Below are 13,456 nucleotides of genomic sequence, written 5' to 3' on the forward strand. Positions count from 1 at the left end.
ATACTTTAATACAAACAAAACCAAAGAAAACGAACCTCTCCCCTCTCTCCTTCGTCTGCTATGGCTGCTGATGTGAGTACTCTGTTTAGGGCTTTGAGTGGATACAAGGATGATCGGACGGTTGCTAATGAATCTGTTGGTGGAAAATCCACGGCTTTGATTACCCGAGACTTGCTTGGTGGTAGCGGTGTTGATGGTTATGCTTCTACAATTAAGGATGATTCTCAAGAATTGGACCTCGATTTGCAAGTGCCTACTGGCTGGGAAAAGCGTCTGGATTTGAAGGTATTTTTGTTTTCTTATATGGTTCTGTGTTGTTTTCATATTTTCTTTTTTGCCATTGGAATATATAGAAAGTCCAGAATCTTTTTTTTTTTTTTTTCTGAAGATTGAAATTATTTCCTTTTCCGTTGAGATTTCTCTCCTTGAATCTGTGTGAATTAATTAATTAGTTACTTATACAATTATCTGCCTAATCCTCTGTTTGTCCTCTGAGAAACTGGAGTAAGTGAAATGGAAGGTTCAGATCAATTGATTGTTATTCAATTAGTGATAGGTAGGTACAAGCAAAGTACCATTTTGAATTCTTCACATGTTAATTGCAATTCTGTTCCAGCAGGCAAACAGTCTCTAATTTAATTTCCTGAGATATTTTATTAAAAAAAGTTTAAAAATTTGCAGTCAAGGAAATTGCTATTTCCTATTCATTTAATACCATTCTTCAATGCTCTGAAACTAGTAATGACACCTATCATTCCTTATCTTTCATTAATTATTGCTTCTAAAAACCCTAGAAGTCTATTTATCCCCTTCAGTTACTGATAACTTGATCAATCATTTAATTTGTTATAGTTATTTATTTACTTTTGTTGATGATGGTTGCAGTCTGGAAAGGTTTATTTACAAAGATGCAATTCTTCAAATTCACCTTCGTCGTCCTCCGATCAAAGACACAAGATTACCAATCAAACAGTGTCAAAGCTTCAAGATTTGAATTTCCCGCCATCGCCTTCGAAGATCACCCTTAATCTTTTTGATGAGAGTAACTTAGAATTGAAGTTAGTCTCATCACCATCATCATCAACATCATCAGGCAAATATTTGAGTGTGCACACACTCGATAAAGTAAAATCAGCACTTGAAAGAGCAGAGAAAGAACCAATTAGGAAACGATCAACAACGCTGTGGAAATCCCGGTTATCACCATCATATTCTTCATCATCTTCTTCCATGAAAGATCTTCCAGATGATGAAGATGAAGAAAAACTTACATCTTCACCAGTGGCTGCAGGTTGTCCAGGTTGCTTATCATATGTATTGATAATGAAAAATAATCCGAAATGTCCTAGGTGCAGTACTGTTGTTCCGTTGCCAATGGCAAAGAAGCCTCGAATCGATCTCAATATTTCAATTTGAGATTGATCAAGATTTGATATTTGTGATTTTGTAAATGATAGATGGAATTTAGAGGCTCAGAGAAATAGAAGTGTAGGTCAAAAGAAGAGAAAAAATTGGAAAAAGAAAATTATGGTTTTTTATTTTATTTTTTTAACTTTTGAATTCCCATATTCTATCTTATTCTGTTGATGCAGAGAGAATGTCTAATTGAATTTTATTTCTAATTTTTCTGGAGGGGCTTAATGGTTCATTGAAAACAGAGTTTTCAATTCAAAGTTTTGACTAAAGCTTTCAAACTTATATACTTCAACAAAAAAAAAAAACGAGTACATACCAAAATTTTATTTAGGCTTTTTAAAGTGTTGGATAACATAACGTAACTCAATTTTTAACAATTAAATATAATTAAAATAGCTAGACATTTAAAACTGTAATTGAAAGTGAATTTTAAAGAAATTTATGAAAATAAATATTATAAGGACTAGAGTTTAAAAATGAGCGAGGAGGCCATTAAAGGAAAGACATGAGCTGAAAAAGTAGATTGAGACATGTATCCATGCACTTAAAAGTGGTGAACAATTTAGGCATCTTTACAAGTTGTAGTTTGTGTCGATCTCTCCACTTACTGACTCTTTGGTTTGGTAGCTCAGATGATATAGAAATAAGTTGTCCTATAAATGTTTGAAAACTGCATTCACCTACAGTTCGTCAAATGATGACTGTTGAGCTTTTATTGTCACTGGATCAATTTCCTAATTAAGGCCCATTTAGTCATTTACTATACCAATTCATTAATATATACCTAACTTCCAATAAATGTCATAATTTTATTATATCATCCATCTTAAAGTTTCCCACCTACCTTCCTTTATTTGTTTAATGCTTATTTTCTCAACTATTTTTTAATTACTATTTCTTCTTTTGGCATCCTCTGCCTCCTTGTGTGAAATATCTATTCTTTCTTTGATTTATTATTTATCTTTTACCCCTAATTTTGCAAGCAATTAATTCATTACATTACATGACATTCTTTATGTGGGAAAAAAAAAATTAAATTTTTGTTTATTTATTATTTACTTCCTAAATTCTAATTACGTACTTTAATTCAAAATTTATTTTCATAATCATGCAATATATTCAAGTTAGATATAACTTGCTTTTGACCGATTCATCTACTGTGCCCCAAAAGTGACTTTATACCTATAATGAAAAAACACTTAACACACGCCAAATAGGACTTGTAAGCCATCAATGTGAGCACTTTTGATAGATTTGAATGATGAAATATATAAAACTCAGTTCTTTAATTTAATGAACTGAAAAGAGCATTTACCTAAACTTTTATATATATATATATATTCATTACTGCTATTTTTGTTATATAGAGCTATAAATTGAACAATTAAATATCAATTCATTTGTATACCTAACCTACATTAAATGCGAATTATGTTTGTCTTTAAAGTTGCTTACCTACTATCAATATTTAACGTGAAATAGAAAACTTCATAATTATTATTTTTTTTTTCTTTAATTTTATTAGAGCAATTGGTGTGACATTGTAACCAACGTTTTAAAATATGAGCACAAAATTTTTGTTCTTCGTATTGAATACATTCATTAACGTTTTACCTATATTCCACATGCATAGCATATATTGTAATTTAAACCATAATTTCAAATTAAAGATTAATACTACTACTTTAGTAATGCAATTAAGACTAATTAACAACCTTATGCATTTATCCATTTCAAAGCAAAACAATGATTACTATTTATTAATTTAATAATACATGTTCTTTCAAATAATATTTATTAAATTAATGATAAATTTTCATTTTTTATAAATTGTAAAAAAATTAATTAAATCTAGTTTGATTAAACGGGATACGGTTATTTTTGTTGAGAGTGTTTGGATTTGTCTCTGTCAGCTTTAAAATTTGTTCAACTGTTTAAACCTGTTAGTATTTATGGTACTGATAGTGAAACGTAAAGAAGAACATATATGTATATATATGCATGTATGATGTTAATTAATTAATTAATTAAATTTTTTTTTTTTTTACAAAGGTTGAAAGATCCTCTGCACCAGGAAATTAATTGATGAGGCCATAGCTTAGGTTATGAATTAATTAGTAGACTTCAATTGAACTCATAACTAATATGTGGGCTACATCTACATGCCTTTAGTTAGGACCTGTCCTTTGACTATAAAGACCAAGAGCACCATAATAAAGTACCATTGGGTCCATTAATTATTATTATTATTAATTAGGAACCCACTTTTTTTTAGCATTATTTTCTCTGAAAAACATATGATATATAATGCCCAATTGTTGTTTTATTTTTATTTTATTTTTCATGTTATACCCACAAACCGTACAATTACACACGTAATATTTTGATTTAAACGAGAGAGGGTATTTTTAACTGTATATTGAGAAAAAAAATTATAAAAAATACTCAAAATTTCAACGCAAGAGTCATCATCATCATTAGGGTTCGTTCAACTAAACAAACTTCAAACATTTATGACGTACTTGAAAATTAAGATGCTTAAGGTAGCTATAGCTTAAAGCCGGCCACTTGGTCTCTTAAACGACGACGCCGTCATTGCAAAATCGCCGCTCCTTCCTTTTATTAAAGATGAAAAAGTCCTTTTAAAAACTTGGGCCTACATGTAAAAATATGTCCAATAAACAAAACTGGGCTCTAACGAATTATGGGCCGAAGAATCTAATGCTGTATAAGGCCGAAAAAGCCTATGTTAGGAAACCTAATCGCCGAAAGATCTCTACCGTGATATAACCAACTAAACGGTCTAAAACCCCATAAGCCCTAGCTCTTGCCAGTGTGGGATGCATTCCGTTGTCGGAAAATTTTTCGTTGCTGAATAGGAAGAGTTTAAAGAAATGGGGAAGAAAAGGCAAAAGCAAAAGATAGTGTTGCCACCCGAATTACCACCGGAGATAGCCGAGGAGGAAATCGAGGTATCTGACGATGACTTGCAATTTGTCAATGAAAATCGCGATTATGCTGGCTTCGTTTCTCGCTTGGACACCGATTCCATCACTAGGCACGACTCCCTCTTAACTCTCTTTTTCTCTCTGGATTGATAATTTATTGATTATTGTTAATTGATTATACATTTTCTACGTCACTAGGCATGTTACTCGCATAGCTGATTTGGAAAAAGATGATATAGAAGCCGCATATGAGAAGCGGCTGGTACGGAAGTTACAGAAGCAACAAGAGGAGGAAAAGCGGCTTGAAGTTGATCCCGTTGATGCTCTTCCTGTGAAGACTTTAGATGGAAAACTTTACTATCGGACGTGTAATTGTTCTATCATTTCCTCTGCTTTGATCTCGTTTTTTATCTTAATATTTTGACTGTGAATGGCTGTCCATTTTTTTGTATAGCAGCATCCAAAGCAACGGATGCTGACAAAGATGGAGACGATGAAAAAGATGATTCCGGTGATGATAAAGGTATATTCAGGTCGACAAAAGCTGAAAGGAGGGCAAAGCTCAAAAAGGCCAAGAAAGAGGCGAAGAAACAAGGGAAGGAAGTGGAGAAAACTGAGGAAGTGCAAGAAACTCCACAAGCAGCTGCGCTGGTACTTTTTCTGACATGACTTTCTATGCATTCTTTGACTCTTGTTTAATTACATTAGTGCAAAGTCCACTCTGTTTCTGAATCCATGATTTTTATTTTTCAAATGCAAATGCTTTATATGTAGATGTGTAGTAATTATGAAAGTTGGATTGATTTTACTTGCAATGTTTACTTGCTAGTTTTTACGGCTGCTGTAGACGTAACAAGCTCGATTATATTGTTAGGGCGCCTCCATTGTGTTAATATCTAAATGTTTTCACTCCCTTCATTTAATAACAAGTTTGCATAGCTTTTTTTTCTACTTATTTTAATGCCTCGCAGGTACTTCTTTCAACAAATCTGTAGTCCCAAACTATAAACCAATAGAATTATTTTGATTAAGTAAAATGCATCTGTCTGATCATATTATTCCCCTCAATTTTGTTAATTTTGTTCAATAAGTTTTTTTTTTTTCCTGCTTATGACATACATCAGAGTCTCTGATGCTTATATTCTGTGAATCTCATTAAAGAATGTTGGATTTTTTTTTTTTTAGGCTGAGGTGAAAGAAGATCTCACAGCTGAAGAAGCGTTTGAAAGCAAGAAGCGTAAGCTTGCTGAGCTAGGAATTGGATTGCTGGCAGATCCAGAGTCCAACATAAAATCTCTGAAAGAGATGTTTCAATTCTGTAAAGATGATGACCATACTGTTGTTAAACTTGGATTGTTATCCTTGTTGGCTGTTTTTAAAGACATTATTCCAGGGTAAGGTCCCTGCATTTGTTTTATTATGCTCTACTAATCATGTTCGCTCTCTCGCTCTCTCTTGTGCCTGCATAAAAAAATGTAACATCTTCTATTTCTTTAAAATTCGTTGACAGCTACCGGATTAGGCTTCCAACTGAAAAAGAGCTAGAAATGAAAGTTTCCAAGGAAGTTAAGAAGATGCGTTACTATGAGTCAACACTTCTGTCTGTATACAAGGTTTAACTTGGTTTTCCTTTTTATGAAGAACACTTGCAAACTTTCTGATAGATGATTTCCAATAATTTACTTGATTATCTGAACTCTTGATTTTGGTTTTGAATGTCCTAATGTTTTCTTAACAATCTTTCCACTCTAAGGTTGCTGAAATTGATTTTGATTTAATTAGTTATTCATTTGGTATAACATTGACAGGCATTTTTGTTGAAGCTGATGGCGTTAGAGAAGCAGTCTAAGTTTCAGCATGTAGCTGTTCGCTGCTTTTGTATTTTACTTGAAGCGGTTCCCCACTTCAACTTTCGTGAGAACTTGTTAGGTGCTGTGGTCAAAAACATAGGCTCCCCAGATGATGTCATAAGGTTTTGCTATAGTTCTCTTCATTTTGATGTTAATTTTCGGAGTTGTTTATACTATTTTGGGGGATACGGGGGCTCTAAGCTGCGGATATTTTTAAGCATGTGAAAATATTATAAGAAGAGAAAGCTTAATTAGTAATCTAGTATGATTATTTTTCCTGATTCTACCTGTCAACTCCTGTAGCAAATCATTATATCTATGTCAGGTAAGTTGTCAAAAAAATTAAAAAAAAAAACCTTGGCAAGCATTTAATATGCGTAGGTTGTATCGTCATTCTTTTTACCAATACTTCTTATTTCACTGGCATCTGCTAAATGTTTGGAACAGGAAAAGCCCAAAGCATTTTTATGTTGTAAAAACTTATCAGCTTATAATAAAGTTGATGTGTGTATATTTTTTATTTAGGAAACTGCTTAGCAGTTGAATTTTCTTTCTGTCATTTATTGTTTTCATAGCTATCTTTCGTAGCGGATGAGTGACAGTTTAACTTATTTGGGAGTGCAAAAGGAAAAGGGGGCGTAGCGAAGATTCTATTTCTTTTGACTCTTTTTAATGAATTAGCCACTTAGTGTTGCTCCAAGGATGTTGCACTCACACTGTGAAACAATGTAGCTAGTTTTAATACATTCTGGATCTTCCTGTGGCTTGGTCAAATTATGTGCCGGCTGCTTTTTGACAGGAAACTCTGTTGTGCCACTATGAAGTCACTCTTCACTAATGAGGGGAAGCATGGAGGTCAAGCTACTGTGGAAGCTGTGCGGTTGATAGCTGATCTTGTTAAAGCTCATAATTGTCAACTGCATCCTGATTCTGTTGAGGTATAAAATGATTACTTCTTGTCTGTTTTCAAATGATGCCTTATCCCATAATGACCCGGCATTCTTTATTTTTAACCTAAGCTTGATGAATAAATACAATTAATATGTGTAGGTTTGGATGACTCCGATTTGTCATAGAAGTGGATTTTGGAAAACTGATTTGTTATTGGAAAAGAGATGGTGTATTCACTATTAAGTACTGTTCAATTTTTAGATACATGTTGAGTATCTATAGATGACAATTTCCCTCCTCTACAAAGTAGTTGAGACATTTAATAGTTTGAGAAGTAGTTTTGCCATAAAAGCATTGTCTTCTAAGCTCCTTTTGTTTTTCTTTTGGATCTTTTATCCCTCTCCTCTATTCATTTGTTTATAACCTATCAGGTGTTCTTGTCATTGACCTTTGATGAAGATCTTGGAAAGGCTGAGGAACAACAGAAGGAAAATAAAGCTAAAAACAAGAAAAGCAAAAAGAGAGGGAATATTGAGGAGCCAAGTCAATTGCAACAAAATGATAGAAAAAGAAGTAGAAAAGAGATGATGTCAAAAATGAGGGAGGAGGTATTTGATGTTCACTGATAATATTGACGACTTGAAATTATTTGTTTTGTGCTTATAGTGGTCATGATATTTGCTTTAAACAGGTTGCTGCTGATTATAAGGCTGCTGCTTTTGTCCCAGACGTTTTGGAGCAGAGAAGGATGCAATCTGAGACACTTTCTGCTGTCTTTGAGACATATTTTCGCATCTTGAAGCATGCCATGCAGTCAACCGCATCCAGGTTTATTTCAAGATTACACAGTAGCTTTTAAGAGTAACTTAGATGTTGGGGTATGGCATGGTTTTGTGAGACAAAGAAATGGAATTTATGCAACTCTCTTGCTGGAGCTCATTGTATGACATAAATACAGCTTTGATTTAGAGCAATCAGGATTTCTCGCATAGAATTTGGCATAGTTTATTCATTACTAACAATAGATTGAACTGCATAGGTGTCTGACTGGCAGAAGTGATTTTCTTTCTCCTGTTATTTTTGGTGGAACTTCATACAAAAGACTAGTTTGTTTTCTTATCAATTCCAAATCCATCTTTTATTTTATTGTTCCAGTAATGAAGCGGTGGATAATTTAGTTGCCAGTGCTCCTGGAGCCCATCCACTGCTTGCCCCTTGTCTGAACGGATTAGGAAAGTTCTCTCATCTAATTGATCTTGATTACATTGGAGATCTCATGAATTATCTGAAAAAGCTTGCTGGTGGTGGTAGCAACTCTAACAGTTCCTCAGAAAAATGTGCCAAGTACTTGAGTGTATCTGAACGTCTTCAGTGCTGCATTGTTGCCTTTAAAGTGATGAGGATCAATTTAGATGCGCTGAATGTCGATTTACAGGGCTTTTTCGTGCTGTTGTACAATCTTATACTTGAGTACAGGCCTGGAAGGTTTGTACTCTTCTTGCTACATATTTTGCTGGAGATGCTCCTTAAGTCTAGAATTATGATTCCATTTATTATATATTTTTGCAGAGATCAGGGTGAAAGACTGGCAGAAGCTTTGAAGATTATGTTATGTGAAGACAGACAGCATGATATGCAAAAGGCTGCTGCATTTGTAAAACGGTTGGCCACATTCTCTCTTTGCTTTGGATCGGCTGAATCAATGGCAGGTGTGCGATAAGTACCGGTCACTTTCTAGCTTTCAATAAAATACTGTGTTTTATGTTTGTTTAACTTTATTGTTTGCATATTCTTTGCAGCTTTGGTAACTTTGAAGTATCTTCTTCAGAAGAATGTGAAATGCCGGAATCTATTGGAAAATGATGCAGGGGGTGGCTCAGTTTCTGGTTCTATTGCAGTAAGCTTTCTTTTAATTCGTTCTCATAAATTTGGAGCATTTACTTTTTTGTCTTTTTACCGTTTAAATCTCTCTTTGTATGTTTGATTGCGATGCAGAAATATGAGCCATATGCCTCAGACCCTAATTTAAGTGGCGCCCTAGCGTCGGTCCTATGGGAACTCAATCTTCTCTCAAAGTATTACCATCCAGCTGTTTCAACGATGGCTTCAAGCATTTCAAGCATGAGTAGTGCTCATAATCAAGTATTTCTTTCCTCAGTGTCTCCTCAACAAGCTTTTGCAGACTTGTCACTTGAACGGGAGTTACTCAACCCGAAATTCGACATTAGAAAATCAAATAACAAGAGAAAGAAGGGATCGTCTAACGCGGGTAGTGTGGAAAGAACTCTAGATACGAGTTCAGTTGACGAAAATGAGTTGAGAGAGAAACTTTCTGATCATTTCATGACCCTTCGCAATTTCAAGGAAAGTGAAAGATTAAGAGGTGAATTAAATCGCACCACATTAGCCCTGCAATTATATGATGAATACAAGAAGCAGAAGAAAAAGAGCAAGAAGGCTTGATTGGTATCAAGAAAATTAATGTAGAAACTATTATTTTTCTATAATGTAGAAAAAATTAATTTCATTTTGTTGGCGAGTTCTGTAGTAAGTTTTAAGATTAATTTTATAAGATTCTTTATATGATTTTATAACTTGTTTTTTCCCTTTTTACAGAAAAGAATTAAAAATTAAAATGCCAAGTCTTGAAATCTTTGACCCAAGAAAAAGAGAGAGTAAGGTTAAAGAGGCAGAAGCCAAGTTCATACGACATTGACAAGGAAACTGAGCCAATCGCAAATTGGCCATGTGAATCACTTGTAGATAGCATGTGTTTCATTTGAAACAAGGTAATTAATTAAAAGAAGCTGTCATTAATTCTTCTGCTGTAGAGAAGATCTCCGAACTCCTAGCCTTGCGTGACATGAGATTGAGATCTCTCTCAATCATTAAACCTCAACGCCATGTGATGCATATCGCCATTTCACATGATAGCAACCAATTAAGATTAAGAAAAAAAGAAAAACCCTTCAAAACCAGAGCAAAAATTCCTTGTTTCTCAAAATAAAGATTAGAAAAAACATACGTACTTACGATGATGAATAAATTATAAGTAAGGAAAATGAAATGGACAGTACACTAACAGGCAAACCCAGGAAAATGAAATGCACAGTACACTAACATGCAAACCCATGTGCCTTAATCCGCAAATTAAGGCATGCATTTTCATGGTACTGTACTGTACTGTCACGCGTACAAATGTAAAAGCCCATGCAGCACCAAATTATTCAACAATTGCATTTCTTTAGTATATAAGAATATTTGTGTGGATACATTATCGTAGAAGCCAACCGTAAAGACCTAAAGCTCAGTCTTTAATTTATAAGTATAATAATAATTAATTAGTTGGCAAATTCCAAGGTTTTTATATAGTTTATTTTCTCTGATTTCGAAGCTGTTCAAAGCTTATACTGATACCTTTTCTTAATATGAATGAGTAGATTTCTTTGTTATGACAGTTTTTGGCTTCGCATATTTGGTTTTTTTTGTTTATAATAATCACCAACCGAAGCTGTCATTACCAATATTTGACTGTTTTGTTTGATCTAACTCCTCATTCAACTGCCAAAATGAAACCCCATCCTTTGTTTTCTAAATTCTAATTCTTAATTTATGGTGATTAACTTATTCGAGACCAAGTTGGATTTCAGAATCCCTAAAAATACTCATTTTTTGTTATCTTCGTAAATTACCATTTACACCTTAATCAATATCAAAATTCAATAATTTATTCCCACATCGATTAGTTTTATTTGAAAGACTAATAAAATATTATTATTATGATCAACGAGTAACGTAATCGTTGGTAAGTGATCTCAATTCTTATAAGGGTAAAAACAAAAATTCGATGTCTGGAAAGTACACTTTATTTATTAAGAGGGTAAAAAATTTTTACATTATACGACCCGTGAGGAATTACAACTTCTAATTATATTAAAACATTAAGATGCTTTTGATTTTAGTAAATATGATATTTGTAGAAATAAAACAAATAATAAGGATTAATGTGAAACTAGATTGAAAATAATGTTGTGGTGGTTGCGTTTGTCTAATAAAATATAGTAACCACCAACTACATATTTCTTCTCACACATAATGTATAATTCGTGTACGTCACTATGATTAATAAATTATGTGTTCTTAAATAGTAGTATTTTTAATTAATTTAATTTTGCTAATTTGATTCAATTAAACAACTATAGTTTTAAAAGTTAATAAGTCAACTTTAAGAACTGTTTAACTACTTAATTGAGTGATGTAGGAATAGTCGTTGGTCTTACATCTAAGTGGGCTCATGGCAGTTGATTAACAATTTTCCATAGGATCATCATTTTATCACATAAGGCATAATTGAAGGATTAAATGTGATTAATCCCCAGTTATCATATCATGTGTTCACAACCTCAAAAATAAATTAAGCAAAACTTGATTTTTTTTTTTTTAAATAATGAGTGAGAGTGTCAATTATTATTAGTGATCCAATAAATTGAGGATTAAGATTATAATAATAATAATAATAATAATAATAATTAGATGAATAATCACGGGATTATTGTTGTTTTGCAAGAGGAAGTGGTGATGGAGATGATATTTGGTTGTGGGGTCATAAAACAAATATGCAAAGCAAAGTAGAAGGAAAAGGACGATTCTCCCACCTTATATTATCCAAACATTTCTTGTGCTGTGAGTTGTGAGTTGTGACCCCTTAACCTACTCAACTCCACGTAATTCTTTTTTTTTTTTTTTTTTTTATTCATTTTTTTATCTTCCTTGTCTTGGTTTACTTAATCTGAATTCTTTTAATTTGAAGTAAACAAACAAATTACATACTTAGACAGCCTTGATCTCTAATCTTTGTAAGAACAAAAACACAAATTCAATTTTCAAAAAACACAGTTATTGACGGGCAAAAAACATTAAAATCATATAGTTTGAAAGGGATTATATTGCTAAAAAAATTATACATATGCAAGTGTGAAAGTGTTATAAGCAAGATGAATCAAGGTACATTCTCTTTGACTGAGGACTTATAAAATGGCAACACCAACCATGCGTTCTTAGTTTCAAAGTTTAATTGATAGTATATAGAATCTTTGACAAGCATTATCAACTTATTAATCATCTCAAATAATTGATTATGGCAATCTCTAATTATACCTTCTTAGAATATATATATAACTGCTAATTAATTACGTAATCAATATTAGGTTTAGATGGGATGAGATGAGATTGTTACAAAATTAATTAATATTTGCTTATGATAGAGAAAGAGCGCCTGAATTAAAGCATTAAGCATGTATGTTTGAATGAAACCGTTTCACAGTTTCTTAAATCATTTGTGTGCTGTCCGCTTTTTCTGCTCTTCTTTCTCTTCAACCTGCTTTGCTTTCTTTTCCCCTTTTAGTTTTGCAGTTGAAAGTTAAAAATTATTTCGTGACTGTAACCTTTGACAATATGCTCCATTTGGAGAGTGTAAGATTTTGAGTTTGATTTCTCTCCATCACAAAAGTCTTCGGTTCAAGTCATTTCGATTATAATAATTTTCACCAATTTGGTGAACTAAGGAAATGATTACTTCTATTATGAAATCCATAATATTATTTCAATTCATTAGATCTGTTTGAATAAAAAAGAATTTATAAATTACTTTATAATCTCCGTCCAAGTTTGAAAAAAAAAAAAAATGAAAATAGAAGAATTACGTGCATTTCTTATTATTGATGAAACACATAATCATTATTAATTTATTCCATTTAATAATAATGTTTAGATCTTATTTTTTATAAGAATATAGAGAGTGAAAATAAGCTTCTATAAAAAAAATACTAAAACAATAATCTGCTTTTTTAGAATGAAAATGTCCCTTATCTATATATATATATATATATATATATATAGCTTTCTCACATATAATATAACACACATTTGGTGACGACTGAAATGAATAGATAATAAAAATGTTTTTTTTTTTTTTTTTTTTTGAATAGATAATAAAAATGTTACGACTCATATTAGCTGCCTGCCTCTCAGTAAAGCATATTCCAAGAATATTCCCCTACAATTCAAAATGAGTGAACTACCCTTTCATAACACCTTCATATTACGTTTGTGCCCCAAGATTCCGCACCTTCCCAGCTTACCCCCCAGCGCCAACGCCACCATTATTGGAGGCGGAGAGAAGAGATCATCGAACGCCCACCCGCAAACGGCAGATCTCCTTCTGTAGAACATTCTATATTTTTATGTTATGCTTTTATCAATTGGGAGTGACACGGAAGCAGCAAAACTCTTCTATGAATTCTCAAGAAACAAACAGAAAATAAGAATTAATTGAGTAAAACTCAGCTCAAA

The 13,456-nt window shown here is 32.7% G+C and overlaps 2 protein-coding genes across 3 annotated transcripts; both read left to right on the plus strand.

Moving 5' to 3' along the window:
- LOC105646181 (filamentous hemagglutinin transporter) lies at positions 1 to 1,566 on the plus strand. Its single transcript, XM_012231987.4, has 2 exons — positions 1 to 285; positions 886 to 1,566. Exons 1-2 carry the CDS (start codon positions 61 to 63, stop codon positions 1,414 to 1,416), a joined length of 756 nt encoding a protein of 251 aa, XP_012087377.1. The 5' UTR covers positions 1 to 60; the 3' UTR covers positions 1,417 to 1,566.
- Positions 1,567 to 4,194: 2,628 nt separating this feature from the next.
- Positions 4,195 to 9,699, plus strand: LOC105646182 (binding protein). 2 transcript variants are annotated; one of them, XM_012231988.4, is made up of 13 exons: positions 4,195 to 4,474; positions 4,563 to 4,732; positions 4,819 to 5,015; positions 5,550 to 5,758; positions 5,875 to 5,977; positions 6,173 to 6,336; positions 7,014 to 7,152; positions 7,537 to 7,713; positions 7,797 to 7,933; positions 8,261 to 8,590; positions 8,675 to 8,814; positions 8,905 to 9,002; positions 9,101 to 9,699. In XM_012231988.4, exons 1-13 carry the CDS (start codon positions 4,311 to 4,313, stop codon positions 9,566 to 9,568), a joined length of 2,496 nt encoding a protein of 831 aa, XP_012087378.1. In that variant the 5' UTR covers positions 4,195 to 4,310; the 3' UTR covers positions 9,569 to 9,699. The 2 variants fall into 2 exon arrangements, with proteins under 2 accessions (XP_012087378.1, XP_012087379.1); XM_012231989.4 differs by having other exon boundaries at positions 4,822 to 5,015.
- The last annotated feature ends 3,757 nt before the right edge of the window (positions 9,700 to 13,456 follow it).

This window comes from Jatropha curcas, chromosome 10, assembly GCF_041381405.1.
Source record: "Jatropha curcas cultivar XTBG-Jc1 chromosome 10, XTBG_Jcur_1.0, whole genome shotgun sequence".
Taxonomy (NCBI): Eukaryota; Viridiplantae; Streptophyta; class Magnoliopsida; order Malpighiales; family Euphorbiaceae; genus Jatropha; species Jatropha curcas.

Coding starts and splice junctions, on each gene's coding strand:
- LOC105646181 (XM_012231987.4), top strand. CDS start 61: ATGGCTGCTGATGTGAGTACTCTGTTTAGGGCTTTGAGTGGATACAAG. Junction 286..885: donor AAAAGCGTCTGGATTTGAAG/GTATTTTTGTTT, acceptor TGATGGTTGCAG/TCTGGAAAGGTTTATTTACA.
- LOC105646182 (XM_012231988.4), top strand. CDS start 4,311: ATGGGGAAGAAAAGGCAAAAGCAAAAGATAGTGTTGCCACCCGAATTA. Junction 5,759..5,874: donor TTTAAAGACATTATTCCAGG/GTAAGGTCCCTG, acceptor ATTCGTTGACAG/CTACCGGATTAGGCTTCCAA. Junction 9,003..9,100: donor CAGTTTCTGGTTCTATTGCA/GTAAGCTTTCTT, acceptor ATTGCGATGCAG/AAATATGAGCCATATGCCTC.